The sequence below is a fragment of the Lynx rufus genome, unplaced genomic scaffold (genome assembly GCF_022079265.1).
Source record: "Lynx rufus isolate CCGP_SWC_20201006 ecotype Redwood Valley unplaced genomic scaffold, mLynRuf1.p SCAF_2, whole genome shotgun sequence".
Classification (NCBI taxonomy): domain Eukaryota; kingdom Metazoa; phylum Chordata; class Mammalia; order Carnivora; family Felidae; genus Lynx; species Lynx rufus.
Window position 1 is genome coordinate 44,627,144 of NW_025814834.1, and position 16,602 is coordinate 44,643,745.

At 39.4% G+C, this 16,602-nt stretch overlaps 1 protein-coding gene across 5 annotated transcripts in view; it reads left to right on the forward strand.

The window, feature by feature from the left end:
* HIBCH (3-hydroxyisobutyryl-CoA hydrolase) overlaps window positions 1-16,602 on the forward strand; it is a 119,754-nt gene that overhangs the window by 99,150 nt on the left and 4,002 nt on the right. For all 5 annotated transcript variants that reach the window (XM_047085973.1, XM_047085972.1, XM_047085969.1 and 2 more), the window contains one exon: window positions 11,712-11,831. In XM_047085973.1, the coding sequence (XP_046941929.1) occupies window positions 11,712-11,831 (120 nt within the window). The remainder of the gene's footprint in view (window positions 1-11,711; window positions 11,832-16,602) is intronic.

Sequence of the window (16,602 nt, forward strand, 5' to 3'; positions counted from 1 at the left end):
CCTAACCATAAGGGAAATGCTTTGTTCCTAACCATAAGGGAAATGCTCTCAGTCTTTCCCTGTTAAGGAAGATATTAGCTGTGTGTCTTTCATATATGGTCTTGATGATGTTGAGGTATTTTCCATCTGTCCCTACTTTGTTGAGGGTTTTTGTTAAGAATGGATGCTGTATTTTTCAGATGCTTTTTCTCCATCTATTAACGGGATCATATGGTTCTTATCTATTCTTTTATTAATGTGGTGTATAACATTGACTGATTTGTGAATATGGAACCAGCCCTGCAGCCCAGGAATAAATCCTACTTGATCATGGTGAATAATTCTTTTAATGTACTGTTGAGTTCACTTTGCTGGTATCTTGTTGAGAATTTTTGCACCCAGGTTTATCAGGGATATTGGCCTATAATTCTTTTCATTGGGGTCTTTGGTTTTGGAATCAAGGTAATGCTGGCTTCATAGAATGAGTTTGGAAGCTTTCCTTCCATTTCTATTTTTTTGGAACAGTTTGAGAATAGGTATTAAATCTTCTTTAAATGTCTGGTAGAATTCCCCTGGGAAGCCATCTGGCCCAGGACTCTAGGAGGTTTTATATTTGTTGGGAGATTTTTGATTACTGATTGAATTTCTTTGCTGGTTACAGGTCTCTTCAGATTTTCTATTTCTTCTTTTTTCAGTCTTGGTACTTTGCAGGTTTCTAGGATTTTGTCCATTTCTTCCAGATTGCCCAGTTTGCTGGCATATAATTTTTCATAGTATTCTCTCTTAATTTGTATTTCTGTAATGTTTATTGTGATATCTCCTCTTTCCTTTGTGATTTTATCTATTTGGATCCTTTCTCTTTTTGATAAATCTGGCTAAAGGTTTATCAATTTTGTTTATTCTTTTAAAGAACCAGCTCTTGGTTTTGTTGATCTGTTCTACTGTTTTTGTTGTTGTTGCTGTTTCTAGATTGTTTACTTCTGCTGTAATCTTTATTATTTCCCTTCTGCTGGCTTTAGGCTTTCTATGCTCCTTTTCTGGCTCCTTTAGGTGCCAGATCTTTGGGCACCTTTCTTGCTTAGGTGCAAGATTTGGGATCTTTCTTGCTTCTTGAGATAGGCCTCAATTGTAATATACATTCCTCTTAGCACTGCCTTTGCTACATCCCAAAGAGTTTGGACTGTCATATTTTCATTTCTGTTTGCTTCCATTATTTTTTTATTCTTTAATTTCCTGGTAACCCATTCGTTTTTTGGTAGGATACCCTTTAACCTCCATGTATTTGAGGGCTTTCCAAATTTTTTCTTGTGTTTAATTACAAGTCATTGCATTGTGATTTGAAAATCTGCATGGTATGATCTTGATCTTTTTATATTTGTTGAGGGCTGATTTGTGACCCAGTATGTAATCTATTCTGTAGAATGTTCCATGTGCACTTGAGAAGAATGTGTATTCTGCTGCTTTAGGATGAAATGTTCTGAATATGTTTGTTAAGCCCATTGGTGTAATGTGTCATTTAAAGCTATTGTTTACATTGGGCATCTGGGTGGCTCAGTCAGTTGGCTCAGGTTATGATCTCGCAGTTCGGGAGTTTGAGACCCTCATTGGGCTCTGTGCTGACAGCTCAGAGCCTGGATCCTGCTCCAGATTCTGTGTCTCCCTCTGTCTTTGCCCCTCCCCAGCTCGCGTGTGTGTGCTTGCTCTCTCTCTCTCTCTCTCTCTCAAAAATAAATAAGCATTAAAAAAAAATTGTAATAAAAAAAAAACACCACCAAAGCCATTGTTTTCTTGTTGATGGTCTTCCTTGTTTAGGTCATCTGCCCTTTGTTGTAAGTGGGATGTTAAAGTCCCCTGCTAGGGGCGCCTGGGTGGCGCAGTCGGTTAAGCGTCCGATTTCAGCCAGGTCACGATCTCGCGGTCCGTGAGTTTGAGCCCCGCGTCGGGCTCTGGGCTGATGGCTCAGAGCCTGGAGCCTGTTTCCGATTCTGTGTCTCCCTCTCTCTCTGCCCCTCCCCCGTTCATGCTCTGTCTCTCTCTGTCCCAAAAAAAATAAATAAAAATAAAATAAAAAATAAAAATAAAGTCCCCTGCTATTATTGTGTCATTATCAATGAGTTTGTTATTAATTGATTTATATATTTGAGTGCTTTCAAATTGTGGGTATAGTTACAATTGTTAGCTGCTCTTGATGGATAGACCCCTTAATTATGATATAATGCCCTTCTTCATTCATCTCTTGTTACAATCTTTGTTTTAAAATGTAGTTTGTCTGGGGCGCCTGGGTGGCGCAGTCGGTTAAGCGTCCGACTTCAGCCAGGTCACGATCTCGCGGTCCGTGAGTTCGAGCCCCGCATCAGGCTCTGGGCTGATGGCTCGGAGCCTGGAGCCTGTTTCCGATTCTGTGTCTCCCTCTCTCTCTGCCCCTCCCCGTTCATGCTCTGTCTCTCTCTGTCCCAAAAAAAATAAATAAACGTTGAAAATAAATAAATAAATAAAATGTAGTTTGTCTAATTATGGCTATGCTGGCTTTCCTTTGATGTCCATTAGCATGATAGATGATTTTCCATCCCCTCACTTTCAATCTGCAGGTGTCTTTAGGTCTAAAATAAGTCTCTTGTAAGCTGCATATAGATGGATCTTGTTTTTTTATTCATTCTGAAACCTTAGGTCTTTTGATTAGGGCATTTAGTCCATTAACATTCAGAGTGATTATTGAAAGATGTGAATTTAGTGCCATTGTGTTACCTGTGGAGTTGGTGTTTCTGGTGATTCTCTGGTCCTTTCTGGTCTTTGATGCTTTGTTGTTGTTGTTGTTTTGTTTTGTTTTGGTTTTTTTTTGGAGGTTGGGGGAGGTTTCTGTCTGTACCCAAAGAGTCCCCCTTAAAATTTCTTGTGGGGCTGGTTTAACGGTCACAAACCCCTTTAGTTTTTGTCTGGGAACCTCTGTCTCTCCTTCTGTTCTGAATGGCAGCCTTGCTGGATAAAGCATTCTTGGCTGCATATTTTTCCCATTCAGTACATTGAATATTTTCTGCCACTGCCATCTGGCCTGCCACGTTTCAGTGGATAGATCTGCTGCTAACCTTATGTGTTTGCCATTGGAGGTTAAGGACCTTTTGTCCCTGGCTGCTTTCACAATTCTCTCTTTATCTTTGTATTTTGCAAGTTTCACTATGATATGTTGTGCTGTTGACCTGTTTTTGTTGATCTTGAGGAGAATTCTCTGTGCCTTTTGGGCTTGAGTGCCTGTTTCCTTCCCCAGGTTAGGGAGATCCTCAGCTATAATTTGTTCAAATAAGCCTTCTACCCCTTTTTCCCAATCCTCTTCTTTGGAGACTCCTATGATACCTATATTGTTTCGCTTGATGGAATTGTAGAGTTCACTAACGATCTAATAGTTTTGTTTCCTTCTTTTCAGCCTCATTATTTTACATAATTTTATCTTCTATATCACCTATTCTCTCCTCTGATGCTTCATTCCTCATTGTGACTCTATCATGTTGATTTTGCATCTCAGTTATCACATTACTTATTTTAGCCTGACTAGTTTTTAGGTCTTTGATCTCTGCAGCAAGGGTTTTTCTGGTGTCTTCTATGCTTTTTCAAGCCCAGCTAGTAGTCTTAGGACTGATGTTCTAAATTCTTGTTCAGATAATATTGCTTATGTCTGTTTTGAGCAAGTCCCTGGCTAGGATTTCTTCTTGACCTTTCTTTTGGGGAGAATTCCATCTTGTCATTTTGGCTAAGTTTTTGTGTTTTGCATGTTTTGAAAGCTTGTTACGTTTCCTGCACGTGAGAGTAATGCTACTACATTAAAAGGGGGTCATACACTGTCCAGGGCCTGGCACTTCAGGAAATGTGTCTGGTGTAAACTGTGTATACTGTACTGTTGCAGATTGGCTGTGCTTTCCCACTGGTCAGTCAGCTGCAGAGCTCCTCCTTGCTTGGGGGTGGGGGTGGGGGGTTGGACCTTTAATTCAGTGTGCTTTAATTTGTTTGTTAAAATAAGCCTGGGGGGAAAAAAGGAAGAAAAAAAGCCTGATAAAAAAAAGAGAGAGAAGGAAAAGGAATGAAAGAAAAAAAAAAAAAACAGAGTCAAAAAATATGATACTGATTCCAAAGGAAAAGGATGGAAAAAAAAGAAAGGAAAAAAAATCCTGATTAAAAAAAAAAGAGAGAAAAGGAAATGTAAAAGACAAAAATGTATAAGCCTGATTCCAAAAGAAAAAAAAGAAGAAAGGAAAAAAAAAAAGTAAGCCTAATTCTATTTCCACCAGAACTGCAGGTGATGCTTTGAAGCATTTGATTTTCAGTGCACTTGGTACACGGGGATGCTTACTGTGCTGGTCTTCTGGAGGAGAGGTCTGCATGCTTTGGCTCAGAGTCAGTCTTGCCCCAGTAAATAAGCAGTTGCCAGGCACAGGGGGCAGTGGGGTTTAGTGTAAGCTGGTCCCACCTGCACTGGGGACTATTGTGTTGCTCTTTGAAGTACCACCATGTTGGTGTTGGGGGGGGCGGGAAATGGTGCCACCCTACTGTCTTTTCTCCCCCTCCCCCCCGCTATTCAGGAAACCTTCACAGAATAGTGAGGGCAGTCACCTGGCCCTGAGCAACAGTTTTCCTGCATTTTTTTTCTTTGGTGCACAGCTGGGGTCTAAAATGCGAAATCTTAAGGGATTTGACACAGCATGGACCACCCCCCCCCACCCCAGAGTAGAGCCTCTCCATGCTGTGTCTGACATCCTTTGTCTGAGAAAAATAGTTCCACACCTGTGCGGTGCGTGGGGGTCTGGGGTGTAGCACCACTAAAAGCAGTAACAAGGTTATATGCTTTCTGTGTGTACCTCTGTCCCCTACCAATGAAAGGCCTTTTGCTGGCACCTTCCAGAAGTACTCCAGGAAGGGGAATGTTCTTTCCCAATGGACCTTGGGGATCCCTACACCTTGCTTGCACTCTGGGTCCAGCTCCCTCTTCCCCAGGAGCACACACCACAGCTCTGCTCCAGAGAAAATCACGCACTTAAAAACCTCAGAGTTTGAGCTCCACGTGGTGTTTGCAAAAAAAAAAAAAACAACAAAAAACAAAAAACTGTGACACTCAGTACCTCTTGCTCCTCTAGTCCATGGTCCAGAGAGGTTTTCCTCTTGGTGGACCCAGTGCTGCAGTCTCTCAACCCCTCTATCATTCTCTCCCTTTTGTCTCTCCATGGAAAGGGTTCCTTCTCCTCCTCAGCACCACAGTTTTTCCGTCCTGCAGTTCACTTCCACACACCGTGCACCTGCCACACTGTCTCCCTCCAACCACAGAGATCCTTCTGCCACTCCGCAGTTTAATTTCCTGGGTGTTCCAAGTGATCTGACTTCGGTACATCTGTGTTTGAGTGACCAGGAAAGCCCAGGGTCCCCCTACTTTTCCTCCTCCATCTTAACTCTTCCCCCCGCTTAGACTTTATTTTTTTAAATTGTTTTTCGATGTTTATTAATTTTTGAGAGACAGAGAGTGTGAGTTGGGGAGGGGCAAAGAGACAGGGAAACACAGAATCTGAAGCAGGCTCCAGGCTTCAAGCTGTCAACACAGAGTCTGACACAGGGCTCCAACCCACAAACCATGAGATCATGACCCGAGCCGAAGTCAGATGCTTAACTGACCGAGCCACCCAGGCACCCCTCCTTAAACTATAAAGAAAAGGTGTTTTAGCTCTTCCTTATCTGATAGTATTTTTCATATAATTTTAGTGTTTCAGTTGTCAGAAAACTTACAAAAATTTAAAGTTTTACTTGTGAAGATGGAAATATTTCTGCATTATTACTATACTCTTAAGGTGGAAATCTTAAGTTAGTCTAGGGTCTTATTTAGTAATTACAAGTCTGTTAGCGTTCAAGGATAGGCATAAATTAGAGTAGGTAGACCAGCCTAATTCAAAAAATTAATATCACCATTAACTTTTAGGAATGTTTGCATAAATGTGAATAATCATTTTATATATCAAGGATTCTGACTTTAAGCTGGTTCTCTTGTTTTCAGAGCAATATAGAAACTAGTATTCCTGTTTTTGTTTTTTCCCCCAGCAATGGGGCCCAATTAAGTATGCACTTAGCAATTTCATTTGAAAATAGTCATGTAGCACCTTACCTTATAAGTTAAATGATGTCACTTTAAAGCAGTACAGATATGCAACTAGACATATCATTTGAAAACCACCAGCCTAAGCCAAAATCAAGGCATAGAACTCAAATATTCTTTCAGTTTTCCTTCTGTACCTCTGGCAGTATGGTGATTATGTATTCAAAAAGGCAAGCCAGCCATGACAGCTGGGATCACCATAAGCACTCCCATTGGGAGGGTAGGTTTTCATTTTTTTTCAGTTGACCTATAGCTCTGGTGAATGAATGTGGCTCCACAATACTAGTATCTGCTGGGAATAACATGGTGTGAGGATCAAAAAATCCCCACTGAGGCTTCCCTGTTAGAGCTTAGATACAGGGTTCCTTTTAATTATCTCAACCAGAAGCATACATCAAGAAAAAACCCTGAAGATAGTTTTCAGTGCTTCCATGAAAGATTTGCAGATCAAAATTTGAACAAAATTTTTAAAAGATTCTAATACTTGTGACAAGTATTAGATTCTAATACTTGTGACAAGCTTACTTGTCAGTAAGCTTCTAGGATTGCTCCTAATCCCTGTGGGCTCTTCAGGGATTCCTGTCTTCCTTCTATAGGTCTATTTAAGTTCCAAGTTGCAACCATCTATTCTGTGTATGTGTTCCTTTCCATGATTGCTCACGGGGAAGAACAAAATCTTTTCAATATACTTGGCTAATCATTAAATAAAAACGTAAGCTTTTTTATCCTTTGTTTAGATTTTTAAAGTTTTTACTGCTAATCACTGTAGGATAACATGGATTTTAAAAAAAGAACAAATATGAGTAACTTGTAAATTCTTTACAACTGATGCAATTTTCATAGTACCTTATTTTATGGCTTCTCACTTCCTTTCTTAGATTTCCCTTCAATGTTCCAAATGTTCCAATACACTTTTTTTTTTTTTAAATGCTTATGGTTGGAATTCCTCCAATCTCCTTTAATCCCCCTTTGGGTGTAGGTTGTTCATCGTGCCAAACAACCCATGTAAGCTGTTTGGGCTATTTAAACGTTAGGGAAACCTTAACCAAAGTCTCCAGTTGACAGGCTGTGTGTGTGTGTGTGTGTGTGTGTGTGTGTGTGTGTGTGTGTGTGTGTTTTAATTGCGGTAAAATACATACAGCATAAAATTTACCATCTTAACTATTTTTAAGTATATACCTCACTTTTGTTAGGTATATTCACTTGTTGTACAACCAATCTCCAGAACATTTTCATCTTATAAAACTGAATGAAACTTTATACCCATTAAATAATAACTCCCTATTTCCTCCTCCCTCCAGTTTCTGGCAACCACTATTCTGCTCTCTGCTGCTGTAAATTTGACTATGCTGGATGCCTCACACAAGTGGAATCATACAGCAGTTGTCCTATTGTGACTGGCTTATTTCACTTAGCATAATGTTTCAAAGTTCATACATGTTGTAGCATGTGCCAGAATTTCATTCCTTTTTAAGGCTGAATAATAATATTCCATTGTACATATATAATACATTTTCTTCATCCTGTTGATGGACATTTAATTTGGATTGCTTCTACCTTTTGGCTCTTATGAACATGCTGCTATGAACATGGATGTACAAATATCTTTTCAAGACCCTTTTAATTCTTTTGGATATATACCCAGAGTGGAATTGCTGCATTATATGGTAATTCTGTTTTTAACTGTTGAGGAACCTCCATACTCTTTTCCATAGCAGCTGCACCATTTTACATTACCACCCACCAACAGTGCATAAGGTTCCAATTTTTCTACTCTTGGCCAACTCATTATTTTCTGTCTTCTTGATGGTAACCATCCTAATGGCTATGACATGATAGCTCGTTGTGGTTTTTGATTTACATTTCTCTAATGATGAGTGATACTGAACATCTTTTCATATACTTGCTGGCCATTTGTATCTTCTCTGGAGAAATGTGTGTATAAATAGACTGACATGGTGCACATTGTGTATTGCCATACCATTTATAAGGTAGGTAGTGTTACTATATCCATTTTACTAATGAGGAAATTAAGATCGATCATGTAGGAGGTGGTGGAACTGGAATTCTGCTGAGTTGTTGGACTCGAGTTCAAACCCTGAGTGTGTCAAATTGCCAGTATACTCTTTCTTTAAATATGATGTCTGTCTTAGGAAATATCTGTAATTACTAATTCATGAAATGTCTGAACCAGTGGAGCTTTTCAAATGAAATTTTCTTCCCTTTTTTTCTCCTCTTGTGTATTTATGTGTGTATGCACAAGCACAGACAACTGGAGGACCCCTTACACGGCCTTTTTACCCTATTTCATCCATTCCTCCACCTGCCTCCCTCTGACAACCACCAGTTCTCTGTATTTAAGTCTGTTTTGTTTTTGTTTTTGTTTTTCTTTTTTTCTTTGTTTATTTATTTTGTTTCTTAAATTCCATATATTGGTGAAATCATACAGTATTTGTCTTTCTCTGATTTACTTCGCTTAGCATTATACACACTAGGTCCATCCATGTTGTAAAAGTCAAGATCTCGTTCTTTTTTATGGCTGAGTCATGCTCCATTGTATATACACACCATATCTTCTTTATTCATTCATCTGTTGTTGGATGCTTGGGTGGCTTTCATATCTTGGCTATTGTAAATAATGCTGCAATAAACATAGGGATGCATGTATCTTTTCAAATTAATGTTTTTGTTTTCTTTGGGTAAATACCTGGTAGTGGAATTACTGGATCATATGGTAATCCTATTTTTAATTTTTTGAGGAACCTACATAATGTTTTCTCCAGTGGCTGCACCAGTTTGCATTCCTAGCAACAGTTCACAAGAGTTCCTTTTTCTCCACATCCTCACCAACACTTGTTGTTTCTGGTCTTTTTGATACTGGCTATTCTGACAGGTATATGGTGATATCTTGTGGTGGTTTTGATTTACATTTCCCTGATGCTTAGTGATGCTGAATTGCTTTTCATGTGTTTGTTGGCCATGTATATGTCTTTGGGAAAATGTCCATTCATGTCTTCTGCCTCTTTTTAATTAGATTGTTTTTGTGTTGAGTTGTATAAGTTCTTTATATATTTTGGATATCAATTCCTTTTTGGACATATCATTTGCAGATATCTTTCCCCATTCAGTAGGTTGCCTGGTCATTTTGTCATTTTGTTGATGGTTTCCTTCGCTGCACAAAAGCGTGTGTGTGTGTGTGTGTGTGTGTGTGTGTGTGTGTGTGTGTGTGTGTGTACATACTCTTAGTAGTTTATTTTCGCTTTTGTTTCCCTTGCCTTAGACATATAAAAAAATTTTTTTGTTTAGAAAAATATTCCTACTGTCAGTGTCAAATTACTGCCTGTGTTTTCTTCTCAGAGTTTTATGGTTTCAGGTTTCACATTTAGGTCTTTATCCATTTTGAGCTTATTTCTGGTATGTTGTAAGAAAGTAGTCCAGTTTCTTTCTTTTGCATGTAGCTGTCCAGTTTTCCCAACACCATTTATTAAAGAACCTATCTTTTCCCCATTGTATATTCTTGCCTCCTTTCTTGTAGATTAATTGACCGTATAAGTGTGGGTTTATTTCTGGGGTCTCTGTTCTGTTTCATTGGTCTATGTGTTTATTTTTGTGCCAGTACCATACTGCTTGGATTACTCTAGCTTTGTAGTGTATCTTGAAATCTGGGATTGTAATACCTCCAGCCTTGTTCTTCTTTCTCAAGATTGCTTTGGCTATTTGGGGTCTTTTGTGCATCCATATAAATTTTGGTAGTATTCTAGTTCTGTGGAAAATGCTGTTGGTATTTTGATAGGGATTGCATTAAATCTGTATATTGCTTTGGGCAGTATAGACATTTTAACAGTATTTGGTTCTTCTAATCCGTGAGCATGGAATATCTTTCCATTTGTGTCATCTGCAGTTTCTTTCATCAATGTTCTATAGTTTTCAGAATACAGGTTTTTTTTTATCTCCTTGGTTATTTATTCCTAGGTATCTTATTTTTTGGTGCAATTATAAATGGGATTGCTTTCTTGTTAAGTGGCCTTTTTAATGAAATTAATTGGTAGCCAAATGAGGAAGTATAGCAAAGATAGAGTTTGTGTTTTGAGAATTCTAGATTGCATATAAAGTGCCAAACCAAGAAAGAGGACACAGGCAATTAGACATCACTGTAGTTCTGAGGTACATGATTGTGGGTTTATATAATACAGCCCTGTTGGAAAGGGAATTGGAGCTTCATTGACTTTGCAGACTAGAAGAGATCAAAGTTGGCTGTGTCACTCCTTTAAGAACACCTTTTAGCATTGTGAATGAAGTTCTTCCAGATGTTCACCTGTGATAATGTGGGCATGGCTCTGGCTAGAGAAAACCAGTGGTTTCATCAGCAAAATGGACCTCTTGTCTTCTTGCCTGTGGAAAGGAGGGGCCTCCTAGCACAGTATGCAGACTGCTGTATGGGTGCCATCAACCTTGTGGCCTGCAACCAGAAAGGCAAGAATGTGAGTGGTGTTGCTACTTGGGCATTAAATGAGATCATGTGCGTACGACACTGAGGGCAAAAGGGTGAGTTCCTGTGAAAATGAATCAGGTACATAAAAGCCTTAATTGCTTTCTCTCTCTCTCTCTCTTTCTCTCTCTCTCTCTCTCGTCTTTTCTTCAGCATTGTGACTGCAGGTAGGATACTGATCTTCACTGACCTTTTCCTGTAGAGTAGCCATCTAAATTTTAGCAGCTGGTAGGTAATATACTGTCCTTTCCATTCAGTCTGTTCTCCAAATCTGTGTGCAAGACTTGAGGATGCTACAAAGAACCTGGAGTCTTGATGTGGGGAATTCTTTGACCTCAAAAAGTGAAATTTATACCTTTGAGACAGTCACTCAACAACACACTTGAAAACTGTATATTGCAATTATAAAGAAAAGGGCAAGCCTCAGGTTTACACAACATGTGATGGGACCTCTTGTAGCAGCTGTTGGTCACAGTCATACACATATGTCAGAACACTAGTAATAGCATCTTTAAATGCAGAAGGAAGTGGTATAGCACTGTAGCCAACCAGCTGGGCCTGTAATTCTTACTTTATTAAATATTTAAATACTGTAGAAGACCATCTCATGGTATCTTGAATTATTTTCTCTCCTTTTAAGGTAAGTTGATTTATTTATAGGTAAAAACTATAGTTCAGTTAAAAACACTTCTCTCTAGTCACAAAAAGGGAAGGAAAGACTACTGTATTTTGACTCCAGCTTCTTTATAAAGTAAAATGTCCTCTGATATATTTGTTGTTTATAAGATGTGTATTAATTTTATTTAAACATAATCACTGCTTACTTAGTTGGGATCATAATTTATGTCAGGCAGCTACAAAATACAGATTTATGTTATTAAGTTATAGGCACAGAATTTATTCCACTGATGGAATGATCTTTCTTGTTATTATAATAGATTTGAAAACTGCTGCTGCTTTGGCAGGATTAGGCTAAGGTATAATCTTACTTTTATGAAACTGTCATATGAAAGTACTGTTTAAGGAGAAAATTTTAATAAGATTTATATCAAAATGCTTATTATAGACAATAAAGGAACTATTGGGCTAAAACTAGCAAAGAATTTTTTTCTTTCATAGGTAATTAATAAAATGTCTCCAACATCCCTAAAGATCACACTAAGGCAACTCATGGAGGGGTCTTCAAAGACCTTGCAAGAAGTATTAATTATGGAATATCGGCTGAGTCAAGCTTGTATGGTAAGAATTTTTGAAAAATAGTTATTTTCTATTTATGAAAGTAATAGATGTTCATTGTAGAGCATGTAAAATACAGAAAGCTATAAACAAGAAACTTAAAACTATCTGTAAATATACTCTGTGGAAACACAACAGGCCAGTTAACTTAAGATGTGTGGAACTATTCTTCCAAATTGTTCTTAAGCCTTTATGAAATAGCAATTACATTTGCATGTACTATAAGAAAGCCTCTAATCTCAGGTGGAGTTCAAAGTAGAAATTAACCATTTTTCAGGCATGGTCTCTGACCTTGGGATAAGAGGCATAAACTCTCTAGAGCTGAGTTCCCTCATTGGTAAAACAAGGAATATATGTGTATATATATATATATATATATATATATATATATATATGTGTGTGTGTGTGTGTGTGTGTATACAGAATATATATACACCCATATATACATATATATAATGTATGAATTGAAGTTACTAGTATGTTACATGTTTTAGTTAATAGATTAGCACTGAAAGTTCCATTATAAATACACTTAAAGTAGAAAATAATCACCTAGAAAATTAATTTTATGAAACATTTCAGAGTCCTAGAGATTTCCTCTTGTAGACGATAAACTCTTTGAAAGCAGAATCACTGCTTTTGTGTTATGGGTAGAAGGCCTTTAGGTTAATAAATTTATGGCCTAAAGAAAATACTCTGTTTAATAACCAGGAAGCAGATATCCCAAATGGACTTTCATGTCTTGCAGTAGTTAAGGGGAGTGCCTGGGGAGCTCAGTTGGTTGAGCGTCCGATTCTTGATTTTGACTCGGGTTATGATCTCACCGTTAGTGGGATTGAGCTCTGTGTTGGGTTCTGTGCTGGCAGCACAGAGCCTGCTTGGGATTCTCTCCCTCCTGTCACTCTTTCCCTCCTCTGCTCGTGCATTCTCTCTCAAAATAAATAAATAAACAACAACAAAAAAATAGTTAAGGTGTTCAAGCAGTTCATCCAATTATAAATAAAATTCGGTTAGTCCCTTTAATCTTAAAGTCGCTCCTAGTAGGATGAAAGTGGCAGCTGAGGTCTGTTGTTTGTTAAGAAAGGTACTATGCCAGGCACTTCACATACATCCTGTCCGTTAAATTTTACGCTATTTCTAGAATGGTAGGTATTATTCTTGTCTCCACTTTACAGATGAGGAAGCTGGCAGAGAGAAGTAACCTGCCTAAGGTGGTATAGCTATTAAGTGGCAGACACATGGTGTGTGAAACCAGGTGGTTTCCCTCGGGGGCCCTGTACTCTCCACTACTACCCCAGTATACCTCACACAGTCCATGCTTCTCACTGTCCATTTACTGCACTGCCTGGATTGATTGATTCCTTCCTTCCTTCAGCAAATCCATTAGCTGTGTTGTTGCCGGGTTCTGTGCTAAGTGTTATGTTGTAGAAAGAGTAACCCAGTCCTTGTTCTCATGAAATTTAGAGTCTACTGAGACTATGAAGAACAAGTAAACAAAATATGTAAAATAGTTACAAATTGTGGCAAGTGCTCCAAAGGAAACATACAGGTTGATGATGGGAGAGAATGAGGCAGGGACAGGAGCAGGTGGGAAAGACGAAGGGAAGTAAGTTGTCAGAAAAGACGTCTTTGAGATGCGTGCTCATCTGTGACCCGAAGGGTGAGAAAGGAGTATGTCAAAAAGTCCCTTGGGTTTCAGCAGTGGATGATTTGATTCTGTTTGCTTTAAGAAAGTAATTATTGCTGCTGAATGGAGATGGGGTTAGAAGGATTCAAGAGGGGATGTAGAGACCAGATTTGAGTTTTTGCAGTAATCCAGCTGTGAAGTTGCAGTGGCTTCGGCGAGGGTGGTGGCAACGGAGAGAAGTGAATGATTTTGGGAATAATGTGGGAGAGGATTGATAGGCTTTGATGATGGATGTGAGAGAAGGAAAGAATGCATTTAGGAGTTGGAGCTCGGAGCTGTGGGTTAGAGATTTAAGTCTGAAGCTTTGGAGATTTATTTACTTAATAAGAATGCTTACCAGGGGCGCCTGGGTGGCGCAGTCGGTTAAGCGTCCGACTTCAGCCAGGTCACGATCTCGCAGTCCGGGAGTTCGAGCCCCGCGTCAGGCTCTGGGCTGATGGCTCGGAGCCTGGAGCCTGTTTCCGATTCTGTGTCTCCCTCTCTCTCTGCCCCTCCCCCGTTCATGCTCTGTCTCTCTCTGTCCCAAAAATAAATAAACGTTGAAAAAAAAAATTAAAAAAAAAAAAAATAAGAATGCTTACCATGTGCTAGACATTGTTAGAGGCACCAAGAATGCATAGGTCCACAAAACAGACAAAAATGCCTGCTCTTATGGAACTTACTTTATAGTGGGGGAGATAGATCATAAACAGATAAAATTATAAAATATATAGTATATGATTGTAAGTACTAAGGAGAAGAAGTAAAGTGGGAGGGAGGGTATGGCATAAGGAGGAGGTGAGGGAGAGTTTGAATTTACAGATAGGATGACCAGAGAAGACCTGACTGAAAAGATGTTCTCTGAGTAAAAACCTGAAGGAAGTGAAGGAATGAGCTGTGTAAGTATCTGGGGAAGAGCATCCAGGCAGAGGCAGTACAAAGCCATGAGGCAGGGGTGTGCCTGCCTGTTTCAGGAGCTGCAGGAAGCCTTGATGGGTGGCATGGGCAGAGAAGGAGGGTCAAGTGAGTGAGAGAGATGAGGTGAGAGCTAACAGGGTAGAGAAGGACTGGGCAGAGCATATGTAGCTTCCTCAAAGGTCTTTATAAAACTCTGGCTTTTGTTCTGAATAACATGGGAAGGTACTGGATGTTGAGTAGAGGAGTGACGTGATCTTGTATCTCAACAGAATTGATAACTCAGGCGCTCATGTGTTGGGTATAGAATGGGTAAGAGCATATAGAAGGAAAATGAGAGAGCCCGGATCTGAGCCCCAAGAAATTTTGAATAGGGTGGAAGAGAAAAAGGACAGAGGTGGAAGAACCAGGAGAGTCATGAAAGCAAGAGATCAATGTTTCACGGAGGAAGAAGCACTGTGAAAGTGTCCAGTAGGGGAGGATAAAGTCATACTCAGCATATGGCAACACTGAAGTTACAGGTGGTTTTGGCGTCGTTTAGAGTGTGGGGGCAAAAGTTATAGTATGGTGAGTTGGAGAGGAAATGAATAAATGGCGTGTGGAGAAGTGACGGCTATATGTACACAACTCTTTCTTCTTAAAACAGAAGTACGGTAGAAGTTAGGATTGTGGAATCAAGTGAGGTTCCTTGTTATTTTATAAGGTGGAAGATACTAGAACATGTTTATAATTGATTGGAAATGATCCAATAGAGAAAAAAGATTATGTTGATGATACGAATAGCATTTACTGGATACTTAACTGTGTGTCAGACACTGTGCTGGGATGTGGAGTAAGATAATCCTGTGATGGATGTATTGATGTTGCCATTTCATGTAAGGAAGCTTGGCATTAATGAAATTAGTAGATAAAGGTCACATAGCTACCAACCATGTAGTGGAGCCAGGAGGTGAGCCCAGACATATGAATTGTAGTCAGTCACTGAGTTATGCTGCTGACACTGATGATGCCAGGAGAAGAACTAGAGATATGCTAGGATTAGAGGTTGAGAAGGTAGAAGGCAGTTAGAATTATCATCCTGGGAAGCGGGGAAGAGAACATGGATTGTTAGGCAGTTTTCCGTGCCTGTTTGAGGTTTGTGGTCATGAACTTTAAGTTTTTTTAATTTTTTAAAAATATAATTTATTGTCAAATTGGCTAACATTCAGTGTGTAAAGTGTGCTCTTGGTTTTGGGGTAGATTCCCATGGTTCATCGCTTACATACAATACCCAGTGCTCATCCCAACAGGTGCCCTCTTCAATGCCCATCACCCATTTACCCCTCTCCCACCCCACCCCCCACATCAACCCTCAGTTCTCTGTATTTAAGAATCTCTTAAGGTTTGCCTCCCTCCCTCTCTGTTTGTAACCATTTTTTCACCTTCCCTTCCCCCATGGTCTTCTGTTAAGTTTCTCAAGATCTAGATATGAGTGAAAACATATGATATCTGTCTTTCTCTGACTGACTTATTTCACTCAGCATAATACCTTCCAGTTCCATCCATGTTGCTGCAAATGGCATGATTTCATTCTTTCTCATTGCCAAGTAGTATTCCATTGTGTATATAAACCATAATTTCTTTATCCATTCATCAGTTGATGGACATTTAGGCTCTTTCCATAATTTGGCTATTGTTGAAAGTGCTGCTATAAACATTGGGGTACATGTGCCCCTATATATCCTTTGGATAAATTCCTAGTAGTGCTATTGCTGGGTTGTAGGATAGTTCTATTTTTAATTTTTTGAGGAACCTCCACACTGTTTTCCAGAGTGGCTGCACCAGTTTGCATTTCCACCAATAGTGCAAGAGGGTTCCCGTTTCTCCACATCCTCACCAGCATCTGTTGTTTCCTGAATTGTTAAGTTTAGCAACTCTGTATGGTCATGAATTTTAAATGAAACCAGTCACAGTTGTATGATTTTTCTGCAGCAAGGTTTAGCTGCTCGAAAGAAGGCAGAGGTAAATGGTAGGGGCAGCTGGTGCTGGGATTTTGCCAGGAAAGACTAGAGGGAGGAAAAAGGCTTGAGGGAGTTGAGGGCATTTTTGAGGCAAGGTGACCACATTAATGGACTGGGGAGACTGGGCTGGATGAAGAGCAAGGTGAGTGGTGGGAAAGTTGTAGTATCGGTGGTGTTCAGTGGGGTCAGAGAT